The 26,605-nt window shown below is 54.4% G+C and overlaps 1 protein-coding gene across 4 annotated transcripts in view; it reads right to left on the bottom strand.

Moving 5' to 3' along the window:
- Positions 1-3,512: 3,512 nt before the first annotated feature.
- Positions 3,513-26,605, bottom strand: part of Atp9a (ATPase, class II, type 9A) — a 114,577-nt gene continuing 91,484 nt past the window's right edge. For all 4 annotated transcript variants that reach the window (XM_013518320.1, XM_013518319.1, XM_013518321.1 and 1 more), the window contains exons 16-28: positions 25,535-25,627; positions 24,378-24,461; positions 23,168-23,338; positions 19,423-19,521; positions 16,467-16,556; positions 16,189-16,333; positions 15,176-15,240; positions 12,469-12,624; positions 10,000-10,064; positions 8,664-8,772; positions 8,107-8,164; positions 6,481-6,684; positions 3,513-3,989 (exon numbers count right to left, since the gene is read on the bottom strand). In XM_013518320.1, the coding sequence (XP_013373774.1) occupies positions 3,853-3,989; positions 6,481-6,684; positions 8,107-8,164; positions 8,664-8,772; positions 10,000-10,064; positions 12,469-12,624; positions 15,176-15,240; positions 16,189-16,333; positions 16,467-16,556; positions 19,423-19,521; positions 23,168-23,338; positions 24,378-24,461; positions 25,535-25,627 (1,476 nt within the window). In that variant the 3' untranslated portion in view covers positions 3,513-3,852. The remainder of the gene's footprint in view (positions 3,990-6,480; positions 6,685-8,106; positions 8,165-8,663; positions 8,773-9,999; positions 10,065-12,468; positions 12,625-15,175; positions 15,241-16,188; positions 16,334-16,466; positions 16,557-19,422; positions 19,522-23,167; positions 23,339-24,377; positions 24,462-25,534; positions 25,628-26,605) is intronic.

Raw genomic sequence — 26,605 nt, 5'->3', positions numbered from 1 at the left:
CATGGTATGCTTTTCAGCTCAATCCCAAAGCAGTCAGTCATTTTCTTTTCAAGAAGAAATGGACATAGCCCAGTGTGGTAGCGCACACCTGTAACCCCAGTACTTGGGAAGCTGAAGCAGAAGGATTGCCGTGAGTTTGAGGCCAGCCTGGGCTACATAGTGGGTTCAAGGTCAGCCTGAACTGCATAGCGAGGGCCTGTCTGGGAGGGAGGGGTGGGGGAGGGAGGAAAGAAAGAAAGAAAGAAAGAAAGAAAGAAAGAAAGAAAGAAAGAAAGAAAGAAAAAGAAAGAACATGATAAAAATATTTCAAAGATATAAAGCCAAAAAGCTTCCTGTTAAAAGAAGAGGAGAAATAAAATGTACTTATAAAGCTCTTTGTATATTTTTAAAATAAAAATGGAGGAGGAGGATAAATAAATTCTAATGCACTGAAAAACCAAGTATTTCTTTACAAAACTTGAGATCCCCTCACAAACACACATAAATACACACTTCATACACACAAAAAGGTTAAAGATAAAAACATCTGATAGGATTTGCTTTAAATAGGATGGAGCATAAGTTCCCATTTGCAATTTTGGCAGAAGTTTAAAATGCTGCCCATAAAGGCATTTGTGTGCATGCCCGGCCCGGCCCTCATAAGAACAAGAAAAAATATAAAAAAGAAGGTCTGGAGAAAAACATAGGCATTAACATCAATTTCCAACGAGCACAAAAGGCAAAATACATTAAAAATATTGTCAGTACAACCTAGATTTTCGGCAGAGAATAAACAGAGAAAATGTCAGTAAGGAGAGGACGGTAGTTCAGACCACTGCTACAAAAAGGGTTTCACTCCACGGAGACTGGGACCGGATGTGGGCATCTAAGTGAGGGGGTGATCTCGGCTCTCAGCCCCACCTCCTCCTGGCGAGCTGAAACAGGTGTCCACTCCGTTAAGATGCCCCCAGGATGTCGTGTGCCCCTCCCACCTAGGGTGACAGCAACACATGTGCACACGCATGCTCTCAAAGTCAGGCTCAAAACTGTCCCATAGATGGAGACTTGATGGTCGGTTTCTTAAGAGAAATTCTGAATGAAAAGCTGGACGGGAAAAAGAGAATCTCACCCCGTGCCCATACATCATCATCATACAAACCACAGTAACAGGCGCTCTTTCTCGGGGGAAGCACTTGGTGTTCGCAAAGGGCGCAGGCCCCATGGTTCCTGCTTCAGGGAACGTGTGCAGACAGTGGTCACCGTGCCCCCGACCTCACGCCAAATGGCTGCTGGAGACGCGGGGTGAGGTGGGGGTGTCAATGGCGCTTTTGGCAGAAGTTTTTCCAGACTGATGAGCCAAGGAAAAGAAGGGGCCCCCAGATCTGTGCCCCAGTTTACCAGCCCAGGAGAGTATCTTGTAAAACAGCTCAGGCTCCCTGCTGTTCGTGCTCCCCCGTGACTAGGGTGGCTCCTGAGAAGCTGGCTGCCCCTGGGTTCTCTCCTGGTATTCCAGTCCGGATGCGTGGTAAGGGTCAGGTGCTGCTCCCCACCAGCTCAACAGCGCCGCCCTTGAGGCTCCAGGGGCTCAGGTGCCCGGTGCGCATCCCCAGACGCTCAGGGACCCTGGCCGGTGGTTCATCAGGCGGTCCCACAGCGTGGGAACATTCTCATGGGTGCAGTCTTTCTGCCCTGCATTACCACCACCAATACGGGGGCCCGGGGAGGAGACAGAGAACCAAACACGGGCCCATGAAGGACACCGTCAGACACTTGTGGCTTCCGGGTGCGGCCTCTGAGCCTGTCCTGGAAGCTCTCTCCCTTGAAGGCGTCACTCGGGATACTAAGTGCTGACTCAGTGGAAATCAGGGTCAAGGAAATGACCGGAGGAACCAGCTTTGTTTGCTACGCCTGCTGGAAACATCGACGGCCACCTAGCAAGGGTGTCACGTGACCGGCCTGCAGGAGTCCCGGCCTGTCCCTGTGCAGGCCTGGCTCGGGTTTGGGAACTCGGCACAGAGCTCTCTTAAGGCTCCCAATTTCACAGGCTGACTTCTGAGAAACGAGACAGAGGCTCAAAGCCATTAAATAAAGCCTTCTCCTCTACTTCTGAAACCACAGAAAACTGCGCAATGAAGAAGTCAGAGTTGCTCGCCCTTCCTGAAGCGGTTGGGCGAAGACGCTATTCCTCAGCAACCTTTCACACAGTGCGATGCTCCCTGCTGTGGGTCTCCTCTCCCTGGTAGAAAGGGCGAGGTCAGAGGGGGAAGTGGTGCAGAACTAGAAAATCTTACAACAAAGAGAGCGGTGGGGTCCACAGCCAACTTAGCAGTCCCTGCAACGTACTATCACTCTGGGAAGCTTTCCCGGGGCAACACAAAGGACGTGAGTGTATCAGGAGTGTTCCGAGCTCGAGGCTGCCCCGTCCTCACGTCCCCAGTTTCTGAGAGCAGGTTCCCCCAGGGTGGACAGGGAGTGGGCGTCAGCCACCAGGCTGTGGCGTGTGTCTAAAGTACACACAAGTAGCGCCACGCGGCAGGTCTGAAGGGTGTGCGCTCACACGGAACTAATCACAGATCCGGGACAGCGCCACACTCAAGCCTTGAAGACCCACTGGCTTAACCCTTATGGCGCGCACATGTGCTTCCACAGGCAGTGACTTGCGAACCCAAGAATGCCCTGCCACGGCCAATGCTTGCTTGCAAGTTCCCTTCTCCCTCTGCGAGCGGCGGCCACGGCTTTACAAGAAACACACGTGCGTGCAGCCCGCCCTGGCATGGGAGAAGCCTCTCCCGCTGGCTGGCCTTCAGCGTGTCCCCCGGAAATCTGCAGCCAGGGGCGCGGATCCCAGGTCCCCGAGCTGCGGCTGGGCCTCCTCCCGGGGGGCTCCCGGCTTTGAAGGCTGCCACTGGGGGATGGCAAGATGTCACTACCTTTGTCAGCCCGTCCTCAGCAACTCCTCTAACCGGAAACAGGCTGCTGGGCAAAAGCTGTGCCCGGGTGCCCTGACCTTTCTGCTTCGGCCTCCGAGGATCTGAGTCACATCTGCCAGGCTGTCTGAAGAACTAGCTGGCTCTCTTATCGCACTGCAGACACGTGGAGGGGCTGTTCGGTGGTATGTTTCCTGCAAAAACACCCTCTGAACGTGCCAGAGGTGTCTTCAGGTGGCCACTGGCTTTGTAATTGTCACCAGCTCCCAACCAAGCAGGAGCGCCACCTCCGAAATACTTCTAGGAGGCGGCAGGTGAGGGCCTGGGGCCGCCTCTCCCACCCTCCTCCCCCTGGGGTCTCGCTTCATAATGGTCGGTTTCTTAAGAAGAAATTCTGAATGAATTTCTCAAAGTAGGGCTGCCGCAGACAGGGTGGTCAGCATTTCCAGATGGGGTTATTCTTTGACTTAGTATCGAATGTCACTGTCTTTCCCTCCTGAACCTACACCGAAAACTGGGTGTTTCTCTGAAACCACTTTTGAAGAGCGAGAGACTTCGAAGAGGTCACACGTGATGGGACTGGTTTAAAAACAAAAAAGCCTTCTATGCCTTCAACTAGACAGAAAGTTTTATCACAGGACAACAAAATTCAAGTCATAAGGAAGCTTGCACAGGGACCCACATGACTGTCAAGCGAGCCGCCGTTTTGACAGCCATTGTCACTCCCACGTGACAAGCGGGGCTCTGACGTGTGCACGGGGCCCCTCTCAGGGCCCGCCCCGTGTCTTCCCTGCGAGGACTCCCGGGGGGCGCAGCCTCGCCGTGTCAGAACCGCACGTGTTAGCAATTACTGCAAAATGCACAGGTGGCGGTTAATACAAATGGAACTTGAACTCTGCCCACCGAGAGAGCGCAGCGCCAGGGTCCCCTCGGCCCAGCGCGCAGCCTACGACGTGAGCTTCGAGTAGCTGGGCGGAGAGAACCGTCTTCGCAGGTACTTGAGGACGTAGAGGGGCAGACAGCTGACCAGGGTGATGACAGAGACTTTCCAGAGGAACGACAGAGTGGCGATGAAGTACACATCTGCAAGCCAGGAGAAGACAGCAGTGAGCGTGCGGAATGTTCTGGAAGGCGCAGCGTGACCCAGCAGCAGGCACCGTGGGGAGCCAAGGGAGGGCTGCTTCCCTCACAGACGCACAGCCCCTGATACTAGCTCGTGTCCCCGCTCGCTCCTGAAGGGGACAAGTGGGCCGGCAGCACATACGGCCTGTCAGCTCGATTCCCCTCGCTGCCCCTCTTGTCTGTGTGACCTGCTCCGGTAGCTTCCCGCTTGGTACAACGAGATTTTCAACAATTTCAGCAGGAAAATAAAACCACAGGTGTTTTTGATTTGGACTCTGACAGTTGGAGTTTCTTTCTAAATCCAGCCACTGGTGAACACGAAGTGACATTCAGATGTAGGGTTCTGCTTCCTAGCAACTTCTACCTGTCTCACCGGCAGTCACAGTGTGAGCGGGGGAAAGCCTTGGGCCTTTGGCTGAGGTCGGGGCGCTTCCTTGGGGGCTGAAGGGTGGCAGACTAGGGGTCCTAAGGTTGCTGAGAGCGGACAGCTGTGCTATTCAACACTGCTGCTGCCAGAGGAAACCCCTGCCCCACCTCCTGAGCTCAGGTGGAAACGCCACAGGGGGCAGATGAAGCACCTACTAAGCGCCGGGCCCGGGGCTCCAGCCCAGGGTGCTCTCCTGTGCTCGGCTCACCCAGAGCTCTGGCTGCCCCGTGTCGAAGGCCACCCGAGCACCCTGAGGGCCCAAGCCCCTGTGCGCGCAGTGGGTGCTCCCAGAACCTTTTCTGGAAGACCAGACAAGCACGGAGCTTCTAAATTTCACTTCCTGGCCACATGCCGTTTTTCTTTATTGATAAACATTCATAAGGAGCTCTGGAAGGCAGAGAAAGAGCCTGGTCAAAGGTGCTCCTGACACAAATGGCGTTTCTTGGGCTTTCTATTATTGTCCCAGAGCCTCCGTAGGAAATCTACCTTCTCCATGAAATCTGAATGCCACCAGTGCCTGGGCATCTGCTTACGCCCCTGTACCTTACACATAAGGACAGTAACATCTGTTCACCCCTGGCCAGGTTCCGTTCCCCTGGAGGTGGGGCCACAGCACCCAGTGGACAGTTCCTGGGGCCCAGCCACCTTCCCCCCTCCCTACGGCAGGCCTCCCTCAGGGGTGCTGCAGCCAGAGGTCCCTCGAGGGAGTCCGGCAGCTCCACATCACAGGGGAGCAGCCGGCGGGGGAGCAGCCTCAGAGCTAAGCCCTCCCTGCTGACAAGGGAGGCAGTCGCCGCGCAGGAGTCCTGCTGTAAGTAATGCAGACGGAATCTCAACTGTGTGTGTGGAAAAGCGAACTGAAGTGGGCCATCCGCTGCCTCACTACTGGCCTTCCAAGCTGATGAGCCCAGCCGGGAGGTCTGAGCGGATCCCGGCTGGGGAAAACCCAGATCTGGGTCCCCTGAGGCACGCGGCCCAAGAGGCCGGCTGCCTGCACCGGGCGTGTGAAACAGAGATGCACACGGGCTCGGGCCAGGAACGAGCCCACGGCAGCACCCGGGGTCAGCAGACAGCGGTCCAGCCGAGGGGCGCCCCTGGTCCCGTGCCGACCCTGCTCGTAACGGATGGACCAGGACTGGCTGGACGTCCGGCAACACCTTAAGTCAGCGTGGGGATGGGGAAACCCGAGCTGGTCCCCTAGAGGTGGGGGTGATGGCCCATACACCCAGCAACAGCACCGCGGGCAGAGAACGCCCTCCCGGGGGTGTCACTCTCCCGCCTGCACGTCCCGAGATGTTCGGATGCTGGGTCAGGGGCGGTTACTTCCCCTCACCCTCCAGCCTTGATCACATCTCTCATCCCTACAGGACAATGGAACCTGGTTTTTCCAAATATTTTGGGTCTGCTGTTGGCTGAACTCGAAGATGTGGAGCCCGAAGACACGGGTCTCCTGCGCTTGCTGAATTAAAAGATTCTCGTTCTATACCATCTACCTCTACATGGTTTTCAAAACACTCTCAAGCGTGGGATGGAGCTCAGTGGCACAGCGCTCGCCTAGCACGTGTGAGGCTGCAGCTTCCATCCAGGTACTACTACATAAGGGCGGCATGGTGACACAGGCTGGTAATCCCAGCACTCTGCGAGGTTGAGGCAGGAGAATCTTAAGTTCGAGCCCATCTTGATTGAGGAAGTGAGTGACTTACTGAGACCCTCTCTCAAAATAAAAACATTTTAAAGGCCGGGCGGGGGGAGGGTGGTGTGTTAGAGATGCAGCTCAGTGCAAATGCCCCAGGTCCAATCCCCAGCACCGCAAGCAAACAAGCCCACTCTCGGCCCGAGACCACATCCCACATTCTCAACCCCGTGTGCTAACTCACGACTGCCACTTGTCCTGAGGGGACAAGAGTGACCAAAGGCGGGCAGGGAGTGAAAGGGGCTCGAGACGAAGCTCCCGGGCCTCGCTGCGGGGAGGCGTGGGGCCGACGCCGCTGGGACGGCAGACGAGCTCGCGCGCTCGGGTCTCACCAATGAACTCGTGCAGGAACACCAGGGAGGCGATGTAGCAGGCCAGGCTGAGCAGCTCGGCCACCGTCATGAGCCAGTGCCAGGTCTGGATGGTCAGCGCCACCATGAGCAGCTCGGTGAGGATCAGCGACGTGAAGGAGATGGCCACGATGTGCACGAACTCCGACTCGAACAGCAGCAGCGCCCCGTACATGATGGTGCTCCCTGGAAAGGCCAGAAGGGTGTCCCCGGGGGTCCCCTGGGGGCGGCCAGCTCCACACGTCCCCCCGGGGCCGGACGCCGGGCCCACGTCACCCCCAGAGAGCCTCGTTTTGACATCAAAGGCGTGAGTCCTTTGCTAAATGAGGCTGATGAGTGACGCGCTTTGACCTTACAGACTAGATGACCTGTGAGCAGAGAGAAACAGCTAGTGGAGGAGGACCAAAGAGGACAGTGTGGCTCACTGGGGTTGAGAGAAGACACAGAAATTTCAGCATTTCATCCGGGCAGGACTCCCACCAGGTGCACACACTGCACTTTGATATATTTCTCTAACGCACACACACGTACACACACACAGTTTCCATGACAACTGAGGCCTCTGCCAACAAACTCAGGGGTCTCTGAATTTTTTTTTACTGTATTACTCCTTGGTTAAAAAAAAATTAAGAGGATGCAGATACATACGTTCATTTATAAATAATATGTGCACCTGTCCGGGCATCTAAAACCAGTGGGCACACTATACAAACATAGTATGTGCATGTTCAAACACAAAGAGAAATTCTAAAAGGAGTGAAGAAAAAATAAATACAATAGGAGAGTTGCTATTTTCTTTTTATGCTCTAAGAGGTCCTCTTTTGAAGCCACTGCAGTCTACAGGACCCTCTTTTTTTGTTTGGTTGGTATCAGAAATCGAACTTGGGACCTTGCACTCGCCAGGCAGGCGCTGTGCGGCTGAGCTATCTCCCCACCCTACAGGACCCTCTGGCAGCCACGGAGTATGTTTCTCAAAAGCCACGACTTATCTCACTCTCAGCAAAGGTATGGAACTTCCCAGAAAGCAACCGCTTTCTGTTACATGGACCCAACATCTGGGCAGCTTTCACTCAGTGCACGCTGAGTATCCCTCTCTGAGACGCTCAGGGCCAGCAGGTTCCACATTTTGGCCTGTTTCCGATGTTGGAGACATCCACATATATATAAAAGGAGGTAATCTGGGGAAGGGACCAAACCTAAACATGAAACTTAAGTTTTCTCTACACTACACACGCTTGCCTGACGGCTGTGTCATACCGTTTCTCATGTGCCCGCGTTTTGACTCTGACCCGCCCCTGAGGTCAAGTGTGGAATTCTCTGCATCCTATCAGGGCTCACAAAGTTTCAGATTCCGCAGCATTTTGGATTAGGGACCCTCGGCTTGCATGAGTTAGAGTTTTCCCTGACTGCCCTACTAGGCAGACAGCACACGCACGTCTGATTTCCCTGTGCTGGGTATTAGAGCCTCTGACCCACGGGGCACCTGCCCCTGCTGTCACACGCCCCGCCGCCCTCTGAGGGCCCCGCTTCTCATGTTCCACAGGCTGGAAAAGAGGCTCCCCGGGTCAGGGTCAGGGCACAGGGCAACAGGTGGCTCCCTGTCCTTACCTTGATAGATGCTAATCAAAACCCAGATTAAGAACGTCTTGTAGGACAGCGGCCGCCCCTAAGGAGAGACGGAAAGGTTAAACAGCAGTTCATCGTGGTGCCATTGGCCTCCTACTCCCGCCCTCCCTCCAGATCCGGCCACCTGCCTGTCCTCACACACACAGCGGCCGACACATCCAGACCCACGAGAGGAGAGCTGACGGGACGGGCCTAAGCCTGCTTTTCAGTAAAAACCCAGAAGACAAAGCAAATCACACATGCCGACACACACACTTGGCCTGCACTTTCTGAAGTGCTGTGAGGACACTGCTAGGAACAGCTGCAAACAGAGCCACCCTGGAGTCTTACAAAGCTGGCATTGTTTTCAGCTTGCACGTTACTGTGCTGTTTTATGTTCCCTGCACGGAAACCCACACTGCACAAGAAAAACACGAACTCCCACACTTTCCCCTCAGTCAGACCCGGGGAGTCTGTGTGAAGGGAAAGGAAAAGGCGGGAGGGATGGAAAGAAGGCAGAGGGAAGGAAGGGGCGAGGCGGGCGGGGAAGATCTGCGCACCTTGAGCAGGTCCTTATAGAGCTCGGGATACAACATGGCAACTTCCGACTTGACGTCTTTGTCCAGGACCAGAGAAAACACGGGGAACATGGTGTAAATCGTGGAGTACCTGGGGAGAGAGGGCACAGTTCTGGCCCGCGCAGAGGAGCCATCTGCCGCCCACCCCGGGGCGCTGTGTCCACTCACTCCCCCCACACCTGTTCCCACCAGGCCAGCCCGGCTTACAGCGTGGAGACTGAGACGTAAAACAGACCGAAGCCTCAGCCCCGAGAGCTTGTGCACTGGCTTCTGAGCAACTAAAAAAATAAATCAAGTCTCCTATCGGTGTGTTACAGGAATGTGCTGAGGAGGAAAATGAAAAGGGGAGGAGGAATAAGACACCTGTGTGTGTGTGTGTGTGTGTGTGTGTGTATGCGTGTGTGTACACACACGCACGTGAGCTGTACACATGGGGTGAAAGGTAAAACTCAGAGAAGGTGGCCAAGGAGTAAACATCTGAGTAACCATCCAAGGAGGAGCAGCCAGCCCAGTACAGGGAGGAAGAGCCTGCCAAGCAGGAAGGACAGGCTGTGCAAAGGTCCTGAGGCAGGGGTGTGGCTGTCAGCAAAACCAGTGTGGCTGGGACTGAGGGGATGAGGCAGATGGGATGGATGATAAAAGCCCACAGGGAGCCCCCTGACTATGTTCTGCCATGTTCTCTTACTCTACCAGGACCTGACAAGGCACTGTATTTTTCCGACTAGAAGCAGATAGAATCCAGTGTGTACTCTCAGGCTGACCTGACTAGCGAGACATAAGACAAAGGGAAGAGGACTTTGTGACTCCCCAAGAGGGGTTGGGCTGCGTTTCAGTTCCACAGAAGCAGGAGCAGCCCTGTGTGAATGCAGGGCACCAGGCACCCAGACCCCATCCACCTGGGGAGCCACAGATGGAGCACCTTCCCGGGGACAATCAGAAGGTGCACTGTGGCATTGCAGCTGGGAACGGGGCGGTCTGAGGACAGCAAATGTCCAGGTGACACCCTTTCGGTCACTGCGGCACCCAGTGGCCAGCTCCACATGAGCGCCCCCTCCAGAGCATGCTCCTCCCCATCGGGACCCCACTGCCTCGGGCTCACAGGGCCACGGGTCGCAAACACCCCGGGCTCCCCCTCTCCAACCTGGTGAGGGGCTTAACTCAGGTTCCAAACCTGGCTGAGTCAAAGCGGCTGGAGACCTCACCTCCTCCCTGGGGCCACAGGGGCCAGGGCTCCGAAGCGTCCCCACACGTTTCTTCTCCCTCTGTGGCAAGTTAGAAAAGTCAAATAAAATGTGAATACCTTGCTGGATTTCCTTACCCAATGATGAGGAACCCTTGGTAGAGAGGAACAGAGGCAAAGTAGAACACGGAAGAGAAGACAGCCTGTGGGAAGAGAAAGGAGATGTCACCGAGAGTCCTCACAGAAGCCCTGATGTGTGCAGAACAGAAACGGCGCCAACCCTCACACCGCGCCACTCCATGCAGCGCCCTGCTGTGCCGTAAGCACCCGAGGTGCAGGAGCTCAGGAGTTCCCAGAACCTGCCTAAGTCCGAGGGGCCGTCAGGTCATCCCCGTTATACAGGTGAGGAAGGTGAGGCACCGAGGGTATCCGGCTGGCCCAAGATCACACAGCTTATACCTGACCAAGTGAGGAGTCGGTCGGGGTCATCGTGCCCCGACCATGCTCAGCCCCTCTGTGACAGTGGTTCCCAGTGCTAGCGCCAGGGAGGCTTTGCATCGGGTCTTAGCGAGTGTTCGGAGGAACTGTGAGGTCGAGCTCGAAAGTTGCCCACATTACGCAGAGGGAGACATGAGCAGGAGGCCGGCCCTGCAGGACTCCAGCCCAGCCTGATCTCCGGAGCTCACGCTCCCCAGTTCCTGCCACCTCTGCTAGGCACACAGCACCTGGCCACCAAGCGCACGGAACCTGACCTGAGAAAGGCCGAGGCATTTCTACCCTGGATGCCCGGTGGCTGGTGCAGCCGACGGGGCTGCACCTCTCACACTGTGCATTTGAGTACCTCAAGGAGTTTTTTAAAGAGTACATGACAGGCTGCTTCTGCAATTAGACATTTACAAACTGGTGGAAACGTCTGCCTCCTATTGGGAAGACAGCAGCTCCTGGCAGTGAAGACGAGGTGGGGGAGGACACTGGCTTGACGTTCTCTGTAGCTCTTTCTTGGGGCATCTACGGGCTAACGGAAGGGCAGGAGGGTCCAAGCTTGCTTCCATTAGGATAAAGCCAAAGGAAAGAGGCTTTTCAAAGAGTCGCCTCTGAGAGGGAGGCTGAACCACCGGGCAATCAGACCGCATCTACCCAAGCTTCCCCAAGCACCCACCACCGGTGGGGCCAGCTGGCTCATGGAGAACCTACGCTCACTGGGCAGAGCTGAGAGCAAGTGCCATCAGGTGCCCCGGCCATGGGAAGCCCCGGGGTCCCTGGTCGCATTTCCAGAATCTCAGCACCAGGAAAGTACACTTTCAGATGGGAGAGTACACTCCCCAGAGGATGGTTTGTAAAACTCTCAAGAAACCAGTGTCTCCTTTGCAAGGGAGCCTCAGGAGCCCCGCTCCCCATGGGCCGCACTGCCACAAAGCCTGCGCTGGACAAGGACACTGTGGGGGAATAAAAACGCTACCAGAGACCAAGGTCTAGGTGCAATCCGGAGTCGCTCAGCACAGAGCAGAGGGGTGAAAGTCGGTCTCCTAGCACAGGGAACATGCCTCATTCTGGAATTTTTTTCTGAATCAAAATTATTGGTAACATCCGGGCATTACGGCAGTCAGCCCATCCAGGCCGGCTTTTGGGTTTGTGCCCAGGAGCAAGCTCATTCATCTCCCAGGGACTGAAACCGTAGCAGTACCCAGCTCACTGATGAATTAACATAAACTAAAAGTACAGATGTGGTCTGATGAGCCATACCAGCTGTTTAGCTTTAGATCTTTTTGATAAAAATCATTTTAAAGCTCCACTCACAAATGCAATCAATATTTAAAATGTAAAATCACCCACACAGGCCTGGATGAGGCTAGCAGAGGGTGAATTCTCATATAGAACCCGGCTCATTCTGTAGGGCAGACTGCCTTTCACGTACGATTGAACATGCTTCCTGCAAATTAAAATCTTACCTTACATTTACACCTCATCCGGCTTCATTTTATTGACAATGATGAGGAAGTGTCCCATGCTGATATCACAGAAAATTTTTTCAAAGTGGTCAAGTCCAAGAGCAAGGGCAAGGTACATTCCATTGCCCCTACTTTACAGGCAGAAAGACTGAGGCCTGGAGTTATAGTGACTTGCCCACAGCCTCACAGGTACTTAGGGAAACAGTCAGAAAGAGATGTGGGTTCCAGGATCCACCGCTTCTACGTTCTCACCATTAAACTGGGAATATCTGCACCTCGAAGCCCAAGTAGGAACACAGCCAACAGCTTTTCAACACCCAGAATGTTTTCTTTCCTTTCCTTTGGCCTCTTTCCTATGACACTCTCGGCTACCTGATGACAGATTTTGAAGGAGCTGGTGAGGCAGAAAGTGAGCAAATACACACTCTGAAATCCTCTGTGGAAAACAGATACGAGCAGAATGCTAATCCTCCCAAGACTGAACTTCGTAACTAAGCTCTACTCCCACCTGGCCCTGCTATAGACTGTGAGTGGAGCAAAGTGGTGATCCAAAGACCGTGGTGATCACGTAGTGACCATGTGCGGAGGAGCCAGCTGCACACCCACCTGCACAGTGCGGATCACACACATCTGTGCGAGGCGCCAGCTGCCCACCCACCTGCATGGTGCTGATGCAGAGGCTCCTGTGGATCACAAACTGGCTGAGGGCCGCGGAGCGCTTGTAGCTGTTCCGGCCGTGCACCATGAGCAGCCGGCCGAGATGCTTGAACTGAGTGATGGAGAAGTCTGCAGCCAGAGACGCTTGTTTTCCTTCCTAAAACCCAGTGCAATCGGGCACCGTCAGAAGCGCAAGTGGTCAGTGCAAACATGCTTTTTTTAAATTGGAAAAACAAGACACAGTAAGGAGATCTTTGAAAAACTCAATAAAGAGATTCTCTGGTTTCAAGCTATACACGGTAGGTGGTCTAACTCTAAATCTGATTTAAAAAGAGGAATTTATTTAAATAAAAACATACTAAGTCACAGATAGTTGTAATTTGGAGGTCAAATGAATTTAGCATTAAGCCTTCAGGGTTCAGCCCCGTCTAACGTGGGTCAGAAGCGAAGAATCATTCCACGATATGTGAACTATGTGGTTCATAACGTCCAGGTCCCTGCAGAGGTAAACGGAGCGAGCACACAGTGCTCCTGACAATATTAAATGAAATTCCTGATACACAACTCTGAGGAGCAGAGGCAATGGATAGTGCCTCGTTAGTGGCATCCCCTCACTGTCAAAGGCATCTGATCGCCATCAACATGGGCCGGAGACATGATGACAGGGACGGCACAAGCTCCCCCCGTGACACACCACAAGCTCAATCTACTAAACCGGGCCAGCAAGCGCCGCGCGACATCCCGTAACTAACTGTCCTGAACACTTCAAAAATATCCACGTCATGAGAACGCACTCCCCGACTCCAGAACAGAAAAAAAGACAGAGAAGTGTTTTACATTAAAGAACATTAAAGAGACACAAAGTAATGCTAATAAATGAAATTTGTGATCCTTGATTAGTTTCTGGGGCTTTTTACTTACCCTATAAAGACATTCTGAGGACAATTGGGAAAACGTGACTATGAATATTCTATACATGGTACCACTGTATCGGAGTTACATCTGGGGCGGGGGGAGGTGGGGGACACTGCTGTTTTGTTACACTTCTTGGTAAAGCAATTCGTGCCATAGCGTATAGGAGTAACATAGTATAGCACGTGTGCAGCTCACCTGCAGCTGACCCAATGTGGAAAACACTAACAAAAGGTAAATCAAAGTAAAGGGGAGACAGATAGTCCCTGTTCTTCAGATTTTCAGAACTAGTATCATTTTTCAAAATAAAAGGAGCTTGAGAAGTAATGATCATTACACACTCTGACAGAGAAAAAAATCTAAGATGTAACAGATTTAAGTAAACTGCATGCCAAAATGCATAGTGTTTCCAATTTAAAATTATACACAACTATCTACACATGTGTAAAGCATGCATATACATTACATATAACAAATACACACATACACCCACTACCAATAATACATACATAAAAATATTTTGGAGTATCTAATGTTATTAGACTGATGCTGCTGTATTTTATGTTTAAATTATTTGATTCAGGGCTGGGGACATAGCTCAGCAGCACAAGTGCCTGCCTGGCAAACACAAGGTCCTGAGTTCGATTCCTGGTACTAAATAAATAAGTAAGTAAGTAAATAAGTAAACAATTTGATTTTTGTTGTTAGTACTTTTATACTCTAAAATATAAATGAATGAGAATATAATTGTAATACGAATGTTTTAGTTCTAGGTAGGAAATTCTAAACACTTCCATTAAATGTGAGCATACTTAAAGCCTACATTTAAGGGATCTGTGCAGATTTCAAACACAGTATCTCATGTAAGAACCATTTGCTTCTGAGACTACACACACCCATACATACATACACACACACACACATACACGCACACACACACAAAATCAGCTGGTTGAGAATCAGAGAAGCAGAAAGCATGAGAAAGGAAGAAAAAAAGGCTCATGAATTAACCAAACTCATGAAAACATGCGACACAATGTACAGGGGAGCTTATTTCTGCTTCTCCCTCCACCTTTATACTCTACGGAGTTCTAGCACCCTTGGGGACTAATCCTGCCTCTGCTCCCTCCAAGATGAGATGGGGCAGAGTAAATTATAAGAGACAAGCACACAGTTGACAAGGAGGGAAAGACAGAAAAACTGTAACTCACAAATTTCTCAACATTATAGCCACCGGCTGGGTGCAGGGGCACACACCTGTAATCCTACTTGAGAGGCTGAGGCAGGAGGATCACAAGTTCTAGGCGAGCCTAGGTAACTTAGTAAGACCTAGTCTCAAAATAAAATTTTAGAAAAGGCTAGAGATATAGTTCAGTTCTCCCTGGGTTCAATCCCTAGCACTGCAACTAGATAGACAGACAGACAGAGAGATGGACAGACAGAGAGGCAGAAAGGAACCGCTACAGCTTTTTAGTAAAGGGAAAACTTGCCACATTCCTAACACCGGAGAGGGCAGTACATGGCCTGGTAACTATTGGCTGACTACCATGGAAAGGCTGGCAGCAAGGTCACTATGCCCTGAAACTACAGAAATACCCTTTTCCTATCCTAACTTTGGGTACTGGCAAGCGAAGTCGGCATGGGTCCGTAAGCTGGAGTGGGTCTGGGGTCCAGGGAACATGCGGTTCCCCCTGCTGTTACTCTCACCCCGACCTCCCCAAGCATCCCGCTGTCTCTGAGGGGAAAGCACACCGCAGGGCAACTCGGGCCAGAGCAGCACAGTGTAGCGAGCTCACCTTCCCTTCCACGCCCACGCCGCAGTCAGACTCCTGGATCATGCTGACGTCGTTGCCTCCGTCACCTGCAGGGCGCACAGACCGCAGGGAGGCACAAGCACCTCCGTATCTCCGCCTCACCTACAGCGACTGCTCACATCACTGAGTGCTCTACACGGCCGCCCACCTGTGCGTCAGCGCCCCACTTCACAGGCGTCAGCACCAGAGGGACCGGGACCCGTGGGGCTGCAGTACTGAGCGGCACCGGCCGGACTGCATCCACACCGGTGTTCTCAGCCAGCCTGGGATCTCCTGGGCAGCTGGGCGAGCACCACCGCTGCAGCGGTGGCTGGCACTGCCCATCCCGAGCATGTGTGGTACACTGGGGCCAGCACCTTTTCAATGGAACCCTTTCCATTCTCCTAAGTACCACATGAGGAAGCCACTGCTATTATTCCCACTCTAGTGATGAGCAAAGCAAGGCTCAGGTGTGTGACAGAAGCCACCTGGGGCACCCCACTAGTAAAAGCCAGCAGAGAGATTTGAGCCCAGTCTGACTCTGCAGAGTGTGGTCCCTACCCCTCTGGAACGCTGTGATCCCAGGCGACCCGCAAAGCAGAAGAGGCCCTTGGACCCGTTTACACTCTTTCTCAAAAGGAAATATGAAAATAATAATAGCAGCTGTGCAAGGTGGCACAGGCCTGTAATCGCTAATTCCAGCTACTTGGGTGGCTGAGGCAGGAGGATTGCAAGTTCGAGGCGGGCTTGAGCAGCTTAGCAAAACACTGCCTCAAAACAAAAAAGAGCTAGGAACGTAGCTCAGAGGTAGAACGCTCCTGGGCTCAGTCCCCAATACTGCAAATAGCAACAACAAAAAATAAACGAGCCTGGGGAACATGAATACATCAGTTGAATCCAATTATTTTTATGTAAAATAAACTCAGTGTAGGACTAGGACAAGGTTAACAGGAGAGGGCCCCGAACAGCTTCTTGTCTACTGCACAGGTGAGCCTACACCACACAGGTGAGCTTACCTACTGCGCACGTGAGCTTTCCTGTGCGTTCCTGGAGCAGGCGCACAATCTGGGCCTTCTGAGTGGGGGCGCAACGGCAGCAGACCACAGCCGGGCACTGGCAGGCCAGCTCCATGAACTCATACTCGTAGTATTTGAGGCACACCTGGGGGGACATGCAGGTACACAGAGAGGGGGTTGGCAAGGTCATCTCCCAGCTCTGAGGCTTCCATCCTGGCACAGGAAGAGGCACTCGCTTCTGGGAGAAACCCCCTTCCCTGCAGAGTCCCCGCACCTACCTCCAGGGAGTCTCCAGATATGACCAGGGCACAGTCGTGCTTCCTACGGAAGGCATTCAGCTCGAGGTGGGCCTCCCCGCGGTTGGTCACCTGCAAGAGAGCAGAGATGTGCAAGCTTCACTCTCTGGAGACGACGGAACAATGAATAGCAGCTTCCTGGTGCTGGAGGGAAGTCAACAGTCACTCGAGCCAAGGACGCTCCCCTCTCTGCCAGCAGGCCAGAGCCAGAAGAAATCCCATTTGCCACGTTCTGTGGGAATCTAAGAGCCTGTATATCAACTACCACCATCTATTCTTGGGACTAAACTGCCTGTGCTTCCATGATGGGCCTGCCCTGCACCCACACTTCCAGTGGGGCTCTCACGTCCATTCTCCTAGTGACTCTACAGATGCACAATCACAGCTCCATCTTCTGCTCCAGGAGACTGAGGCACGGTGAGGCATGCCTAAAGCAACGCTGGAGTACAGTGGAGCGCAGGTAAGTGGAGCCAGGTACCTGGGCATGGGGAAGACCAGGGGGTGAGGGTTGCAAACTGTGTGGACCATACCCAGCTCTGTCAGTGCAGTGCAAAACTAGCCATGGACAACATGCAAAGGAGCCAGCACGACTGAGTTCTGATAAAACAAAACACCCGTCCTTTACAAAAGAGGTGGCTGGCCCAAGAGCTATAGTTTACAATCCGCGAATGGCAGAACACTGTTACTCATAGCACTGTGTTCTACAAAGTCACTGGGAATACTGAACCGCTGCCTGGAGGGGAAACGGTGGGGCTTCTGCTCACAGTATTTTCTTTTTTTCTTTTTTCTTTTTGGTTTTTTTCCGGTACCGGGAATCAAACTCACGACCTTGTGCTTGCCAGGCAGGTGCTGTGCCGCTGAGCTAAATCCCCAGCTCCTGCTCACAGTACTTTCATCAATACGTATCCAGTATGTTTGGAGTCAAGAACGTCCCCCGAAAGGTACACTGTGCTGACTGCTCACCTGCTGCTTGCAGATGGGCTTTGGGGAAGTGACTGGATCACGGGGGCACGAGTCTCATGAACAGGTTACACCATGATGAGTTCATAGCTGAGGAGGTAGTTAGGACACGGGCCAGTCTGGGAGAAGTGGGGTGCCAGAAGGTCACCCTGTGAGGGTGTGTCTTATCCCCAGCCCCTCTGTCATTCTCTCTGCCTGGCTGCTGGGAGTGAGCAGCCGCCTCTGCCACTGGCTCCTTCCACCCTGATGTTACTGCCTCTTCACAGACCCAGAAGTAACGGCCCCAAGCAGCCATGGACTGACACCTCGGAAACCGTGAACCCAGATGAGTCTTTCCTCACTAAAGCTGTCTTCCTGAGCCATCTCATCCCGGTGACGAAAGGTTAACATGACGTCCTTGACCCCTGAACTCACAGCCTACAGCCCCACGGCTCAGGCCGAAGGAGGCTCCCAGTACCCCGCTCACCCCGGCAGACACTCCCTGGCTGCACACGCGGGAGCACCAGCGGGCTGCACAGCCCCGTGCTGGGGACCATTTTGAACAGCAAACTGCTGACAAAAAGCACAAAAATGCAGAAGTCCAACACTTAAATGAACTGTGGAAAGGGCACTGCCTTACAGTCTTGAACGCCGAGACAGGGAGGCCACACTGCCCCTGTCCAGCCTCAGCACGGAAGGTGCGTGTTGGGGACAAACATTTCTTTCTGCTCTATGTATGGGCAAAAAATATGGTGAGCTATTAAAGAATTGTTTCAGTGAAAAACACATGGCAATTCATCCCTATCGAAATACTCCGCTTCCCTCAAACACATCGCACCTCTAGTGCCAGGTTCTGAAGCAGTTCTGGAATTCCCCTTTCATGAGTGTCTTTCATGGTATTGTCACGATGCTTGATGTCCTGAATTGATTCAGCTCGGCAGATGAAATCCAGGACAAGTGAGATAAGCGTAATACAGTTACGAGCCTGCCTTTCCATTGGGTGGCACTCAGGAGCAACATTCAGCGTACTTCTGATCACATTTCATAGAGACCCTCACAAAAGAGGACTTCCAGAACTGCTTCAGAAAGCAGAAAGGAGGGAGGAATAAGTGTGTCCAAATCAGGCGGTGTGTTTGAACAGAGTTAATGGTGAAATGAACAGAGTTCATTTCACTGCAATGAAAATTTGTAAACGTTCACTATATATCTTGATCACACCTCATGTCTGCAAGTGACTGTGAACGTGTCACTTATTTGGGAGTCACAAGTAAATTTCAGTAAATAGGAGAATTCACAAATCCACAAACAAGTATCTGCTTCTATACAACACTGTTGTTCCAAAAATTACCAGGTTTCTTGAAGTTTCTCTGTGCTATGGACTAAAGGCAGAGACATCCCCCATCGCACCTGGCTGAAAAACATCTAGAACCTTCACAGATCTGCTTTCAGCTGAGTGAGGTTAATAATCCTGCCCAAAGGGGACCTCGTCCCCTCACCTAACGCAACATCCGGGTACAGTGACTGCTGCAGGAAGCAGCTCCTGGTGCGGACACCACTTGGGTCAAGCACTGTCACAAGGGCAGGTTTCTCGTTGGCCCATCCGATCTGAAACCTCCTTCAAATGCCCCTCCATGGTCCCAGATGCTCCCCACAGGCGGTGGCCAGCCAGGATCTGGGGCCTGGCCCTTCCTTCTTACCTGAGGACCTGGCCTTTGGAAGGGAACCCCGGGAAGCACACACAACGCCGTGTGTAAGAGCTGATCTGCATCCTTGGCAGGGGGCGGGGCCTGCCTCTCCTTGGCATCTCAGGGGGACCATGGCCCCAGAAGGGTAAGAGCACAATGGGGGTGCGGGGCTGGAACGAGGCGCTGCTGAGCCATCAGCACAGGATTCCTCCACCTCCCCAGGCACTAGGGCCCGTGCTGACCCGCTGGATTCCGCTCCCCCCTTTGGGGGTGCACTGGTCGCCCTACACAGCCCGACACACGGAACCGCTTACCAGCCGGAACACGTGGATGTCCTGGTTTCTGGTCACCAGATGCGCATTCTTGGCAGTGCACGTGGCCGTCTCCAGCTTGTCCCCCGTCAGCATCCAGACCTGCAATGTGGCATGAGAGGCACAGGTGCCTCAGGCTGAACCCGCCCCCCTGTTCTCCTGCTCGAGACAACGGTGTCCCCACACACCGGGAGAAGGGCCCAGGAAAGGGTTTTGGAGTCTTGAGCAACCACTGCTGGTGGCACCGAACGCTGATGGAACACTTCACAAAGAGTCACCAGGCCACATGCTTCAGGACACAACAGGGAGCTCAACCTCAGGGCCCTGCAGTCCCCTTTCTGGGAGCTTCCCATAAGGCAATGCATAACCGAACAAGAGGACTTGTGTGGATGAGCGATCCCTGTGGGGCCTGTGGGCAATGTTGATGCGCGGTCTTCTAGTCTCTCTCTCTACATGGTCCTACATGGAGGACCACCTGGCTGCTCTCCTGGAAGGAGGAGCAGTTGTCTCCATTTTGGCTGAGCCTGACCCTGTTTCCATGTACTGATGTGTACAGAGCTGGCTGGGACTTTTCCTTATCCCTTCAGTTGGCCCTAAGCAATGCGTATCAGTCTAGCCAAGGTGCTGACGGCAGTCTTTGGAGACGGCAGCCGTGTTTCCCCGGACCCCCGTTATTCCCACGTGTGAGCCGGGGTGAGGCGGGATGTTGAGCCAATGCTCTACGCTCTTGGCTGGGATTGAGCCTCGGGATAGAGGCTGTGACTTCCTGGGGCTGCGAAGACTACCCATCAGAGCTTAGGCACCAACCCCAAAACATTAGATACTATTTCAGTTGTGTCATGCAGATCACTCTTTCTGCATATGCTTCTCTCTGCATTTGCAGAGGTGATTGCAGGCCTCCTACCTAGCCCAGCTCAAGGCACTCACCTACTTCCCGACATTCTCGCAGTCATTCATCCTCAAGCCACTCCCTTCTTCATTTTTTGTTTTTTTGGTTTTTGGTTTTTCTCCGGTACCAGGAACCGAACTCACGACCTTGCGCTTGCCAGGCAGGCGCTTTGCCGCTGAGCTAAGTCCCCAGCCCCCCACTCCCTTCTTCGTGAATGAATAAAACCTGGGTTCGGCCCTGGGTCGAGGCCTTTGTTCCGGGTGGTCATCATCCTGGCTGGACTTAGGACCCCTCAGCTCCCCATAACTACAAGTATGCCTTAGTGTCTTTATTCTCGCCATGGGTTACACTGGAAGTGGTAGATTGGAATTAACTCGTTAGAATTCCAATAACTTTTCCATGGGATTACAAATATACCTTCCTGGGCGTGACGAAGACTGGGAAGGGCTCTCTATAGTCCGATGCTTGGGACAGATTCTCCCGGGGTCAACTCTTGCCTATAAAGTGCAGACAGCAGAGGTGCTAGGTTCTTCCCTCTCTTGTGTTGATTGTTCTGCATTTCCCTGCTGTGAGCCCAGCGAGGACCGCTGACGCACTCAAAGCCACACAGCAACCTGGTGTCCTAGCCGAGCTGTGAATCCGGATCTGCAAAGCCCAGGAGGAAGGCGCTTCCTGCTCTGCTATCACAGCTCACTAACCCTTTGTTCTCTTTGCTGTGAGCAGGGAGAGGCCCTAGAGCCTGGGCAGCGGGAAGGTACAGGAAAGGGAACAGCAAATGCTTCCAGAGCGTTCACCACTCGCTGGACGCCCAGTCCTGCTGCCCCTATTTAAATGAGACCTTCGTGAGTGGGACACGGAGGCATGGAGGAGTTGGCTCGCCTGCCCAAGAGTCACAGGAATGCGTGGAAAGCGGCAGAACCCCAGTGTGAGGCGGCCGGAAGCGGCCCTCTCACTGGTGCGTAACACTGCTTCCCCTCAAATCCGAAACCACCTTCCCCAAAGCTTCCAGGGTCTGACTAAGAAAACCAACACAAGGGAAGGGGCTGGGAAGCCATGAGCCAACTACCAAGTGCACCCTGGAACTGACGTCCCCGCTGTGGGGACAGGGACCCCGCGCTGGGGTGACGGGACGTGCCCAGGACCCAGCACCACACCCAGCTGTCACTTCCCAGGCGAGAACCTAGGACAGCTGCCACGCTCTGCCCCTGCCTCTGCAGGTGTCGAAGGACAGGGTGTAAATGTGAGGTTCTAGCACCTCCGGACCTGCGAAGGGCCGCGGCTTGGACCTGAGCCACAAGCTCATCTGCTGCCGCCACCTGCTCCTCCCCGCCCCATCTCACAGAGACCCAGATGCGGCAGTGACAGCCACCCTGCAGCACCAATGCACCGTGCCTGGCAGCAGGCCAGTGCCAAGGAGAACCCTGGGACAGCACTGGACACGGGAAGTGGAGTCTCTGAAGCCGGAGAGGAGAGGACCTCGAGCCACCAGAGCTCCCCAAAATGGGGCCCTGCTGGCTGCCGCCTTGAGACAAACCAGGCCTGCGAGCTAGGGGTGCACAGCAGGGCCTGGCGTAGGAGGACACGCACACTCGCACGCCTCCCCGGGGGCCTGGATGCTGCCAGAGTTTGCTTATTTCTTCGGCTCTGATCCAGACTCCCCACAGAGCCCGGCTTGAAGGGCAGCGTCCCTTGCCAAACACAGGGCCCGGGACACAGCCGAGAGGTGCTCGGGAGCAGAAACAGGCGGCAGCACACAGTCTGCCTCAGGAGCTGCCTCCCTGTGAGCTCGCGAAGCAGTCACGGGCTATATAACGAGGTCTCAGCCAGGAACACGCAGCACACGCTACGGTGAGCGCGTGAGACGGCAACAGAGCTGGAAAATTCCCACCGCCGAGCGGCATCCGGGCCCTCACAGCACAGCACGCTCCCCACGTATGCAAAGGGATGATGGTGTAAACAAGCCTACCGCCCTATCAGCCGCCTGAACGAGCACAGGGCCGCCGTGCATGCGGTGCCAGAACACCTGCTGAGCATACAGCGTGCCCCGGCTCCCAGCCCCACCACAGATTAAAAACAACACACACAGGAAAAGGAAAGGATCACAATTACGTGCAGTCTGCAGCACTTGATCGTGGCAACAAGCGACTATGTCACGCTTTGAACGACTACTTTGGAATGTTTGTCTACGTATGAAAAAGTTTAGTGTGAGGCAGCCGGCTGTGTCGCGTCAGCAGAGCCTCACACATCTTGTGTTTCCAAGCCCTGACTGCACCGCGCAGGTCTCTGACGCCCGCGTTGGTGCCACTGCACTCTACAAGGTCTGCACGCACGATGACAATGACGCGATGGCCTCCAGTGCCTCCTGGGGTGCCTGCTCCTGAAGGCCCTGTGGTTGGCTTTCTGGGGGCTCCCTGGGCAGAGCCAGGCCCTCAGACGCCCTCTACCGGTGCCCACAGGATGACTTGATGGTGGGCTCCAAAGAGTGGTGTGAATGTAAACGGAACTACCAGCACCAAAGCCCCTCTCCTCGGGGTCGCTCACGGACTCACGCGGCCATCCCATGCACAAGCGGGACAGCCGCTCACCTGGAATACAACACACAGCCCGTGCATGCTGGACCGGAGCTGGGCCCAGAGTGACCAGGAGAGAGACGCACACGGCCCTGCCTCCCGGGAGCCCCACAGGATTGGAGAGAAGCTCCCCAAAAGAGCAAACAGCCCCAAGATGTCTCCTGAAATCAGAGCTATGAGGATGGAGAGGACGTCAGTGGCCCTTCCTACGGGGGGCACTCGAGCCCCCTCTCCACCTCCCCCACCCCAGAGGGGTCGCCGTCCACCCTGCCCCGGGGGCTTCGGCTACCTTGATGCCCGCGTTCCGCAGCGTCTCCAGCGTGGGCCGCACGTCCGCCTGCAGCTGGTCCTCCACGCCCGTCAGGCACAGCAGCTCCATCTCCATCTCCAGGCTCTCGATCACCGTGGCTACTTTGAGGGAGCGGTCGTGCACACTCAGCTTGGCTTGGACGTAGCGGGCCTGGGGTACATGGCGAGGTGTCCCGCTTAAGAGTGAGGAACCAGCTGGCCGCCTGGATCCTCCACACCCCGGCAGGAGGGCTGGACCCTAAAGGGGTCTAACAGGCTTCCGGCCTCCTCCTGAGCCCATCTGTCCAGGGACAGAGCTGGACAGACCACCAACCCAAGCCGGGGGTTCTGCTTACTCCCTCCTTACCACGCTAGCAAAGCCCGGGGGAAATGCTCTCTTGTGCCCAAAGTAGATACTTTTAACCACAACGCAGGCAGCCTTTATCTATGGGACAGACCTCCTATTAAATAAAGGCTTGCAAAGACATAAAACACAAAGGGAGAGACCCCCAAGCAGCTGCTCTGCGGGCAGGCAAGGCCTCCCCGCCACTGAGATGCCAGCCTGGTGCCAGGTGCCAGGGACACAGCATCGAGTGAGACACCGCCCTTCCCTCGGGACACGCAAGCGATGGGACAAACGGGCAGCCGGGAAGTCAGCGAGCCAATCCAACTCCAGCTTTTTTCTAAAGCTTAAAGATGGACAAGGGCTCCCAAGGGGTGGTTCAGCCCCACTGTTCCACAAGGCCTCCACGTGCCAAGCGCTTCCCCACTCAGGCACTGGGGATTCAGGCGCAAACCAAAGTGACAAAGTCCTCGCCCTTCAAAAGATTTCATTCCACAGAGAAGAGGACAAGACGAATGTTTAGAAAATACAAACAAGGGCATTCAGCAGAGCAGCCAGTGCGGTGGGGGAAGTTAAATGCGGTGATGGACGGAAAGCGCCGGGTGAGGCTGCCTCAGAAAGGCGGTCTAGGAAGGCTTCTTGGAGGTGGCAGCGTTTGAGCTGAGCCCCACATGCAATAAGGGAGGGGGCCCTGAAGCTGCATGGGGCAGGAGAGTTCCAGGCAGAGAACAGCGGGGACAAAGGTCCCGCAACCACAGAGAAGCGGGGAGCTCAGTCGGAGGTCAGGACGGCCGGCAAGGGGCGAGCAAGGCAGGCCAGCGGGACGCGGAGGGTTGCAGGTACACCACGCAGGTCATGAACAGCTTACCTCGAAGTCTTGGTACTGCTCCTCTGCAAGGGACTTCTTGGCGACCACGAGCACCCGCAGCCCTTCCCGCGCCATGTTGCCACACTGCAAGGCAGACGAGGTCAGCAGGGAGCCGTGCGGAGGGGACCGCCGCAGCCCCCGACTGCTATACAGGGACACACAAGTGCACGTGGCCCTCCCCAGGGGACAGGGAACAGAGCAGACCAGCAAGCTGCTTTCCCTGAAAGCTACAGCTCCCGACGTAGAGGTCCACAGGGAGGCTACAGACACGGGCTTTCTCGACTGGCACGGCACGCTTCGCCCTTGCAATCAACACTGTACGATTTCACGCACAAGAGTGGACCGTGGGCTCAGTGGGAAAACAGAAAATCTAGTAAAAGTGGGCTCATTTTCTCAGACAACCATAATCTGTGACGGCTGCAGAGCTGCTTATCCCCCAAAACGCAGGTGTCAAGGGAAGAACATTTCAACTGTTTATCAAGCCAGCTGCAACCCAGCCAGAAGGACACGCCCAGGCCCCGTGATGTGTCAGTGTCGCTGCCTGGCCCCACAGGTGTTTGGTCCAGGACCCTCACGTTGGAACTATCATGTCACTGAGCACCCCGAGTGTGCCTCCCTCCTACTGCTGGCCAGCGCCAACTGACCACGTCACAAACTGGGATGTGTGGCCCCCAATGATCCCCACTTCCTGAACCCATGGCCCTGTACAATCACCTGCTCCACGAGGGTCACCTGCTCCTCCCGAGCAGCATGCCGCAGAAGCAAGGGGTGTTGTGTCTGAGATCAGGTTAGCAAAGACGGTGACGCCTGCTCTGCACCCCTGGCTCCCGCACTTGGACACGGACAAAGCCAGCTGCGAGGCCCTGAGCTGCTCCATGACAGAGGGGCCCAGACAACAAGGGAGGGAGGGCACCTCCAGGTGACAATGCAGGACGTGGGACTCGGCCGTGGGCGCTAAGCAACCCGGGTCTTCAGGGGAGCAGCAAGCTGCAGGAGGTCCTGGACAGAGGGACACCCCAATCTCTGCCTCACAGGGCCCCAAGAAGGACGTGTGCGCCGTGTACGCAGCTAAGTCTCGGGCAGCTGGTGACACAGCCACAGATGCCAAGGGCAGGGACCTGCCCAGCGCTGTGTCAGGGCCAGCCGCTCCCACTCACCTCCTCCTCCAGCCAGTCGTTGTACTGCACAATGCCGGCCATGACCACGTCGGCCCCCTTCATGTAAAACGTGATTTCTCCCGTGGACTCATCCTAGCGAGGGAGCAGGAAGCAATGAACAACTGCACGGAACTCCTGCCCTCTGCCCTGCACCCGCTTCCCCTCACCGAAGGGCCACAGAGCGTCGGAGCAGACGCCGATGTGTTTTCACTTGGCCAGAGATGAAACGGGAGAGGGGGCCTTGCTGTGGGGCAAAGGCCACAGAAAGCAGAAGAAAACTCACACTGCCTGGAAAGTTATTTGATGATAAAAGCAAGATCAAAAAGAGTGAAGATACTTGTTTTTAAAGTCATCACTTTTCCAAATGGAAAGGACAGCCAGGCGTGGTGGTACACGCCTGTAACCCCAGCACTCAGGAGGCTGAGGCAGGAGGATCACTGTGAGTTTGAGACCAGCCTGGGCTACAAAGTGAGCTCAAGGCCAGCCTGAACTGCATAGCGAGACCCTGTCTCAAAAAGACAAAAAAAAAAAAAAACAATTCTGACTTCCAGCATCACCAAACTGTGGTCCACAGCAGGGAAGATAATGCCCAAGACCAGCATTTCTGAGCCACTCCACAGTGTTCCCTGCGGACAGCATCCTGTGGGCTGCAGAATGCAGAGCGGCATCCCATCCTCTCCCCTCGACACGCCAGTAGCAACCTCTATGTGACAATCCAAAACGTCTCCAGACAAGAGCAACTGAGAACTGGTGATCGCGGTAACTCCAGACCCTCACGGAGCAGGACTTGTCTAGAGACCGAATTACCCGGACTTTTCAGCTCCCCTAACCAGGGCTTCTGGTAACCCCAGTACACCTTGGCAAGCTACCTCCCTTGGCCTCAGCACCACCTACTAAAATACGAACACCGGAACTCCTCTTGTGGCTGAAAGGAGACAAGTGCCCCGGAGCAGGTGACATCCACAGAAAGTGCTCCTCCCCCTGACGGGGCGTGAGTCACTTCCTAAGTGCCAGGTCACGCTGTGTTATGGAGAACAAGGCTCCGCCCGGGACTGTCAGTGGGGCAATGCT

Source organism: Chinchilla lanigera, unplaced genomic scaffold (assembly GCF_000276665.1).
Source record: "Chinchilla lanigera isolate Chin_1 unplaced genomic scaffold, ChiLan1.0 scaffold00044, whole genome shotgun sequence".
In the NCBI taxonomy this organism is placed as follows: Eukaryota; Metazoa; Chordata; class Mammalia; order Rodentia; family Chinchillidae; genus Chinchilla; species Chinchilla lanigera.
Note: the sequence above shows the minus strand (reverse complement) of the source record. Positions and strands in the feature narration are given on the sequence as shown.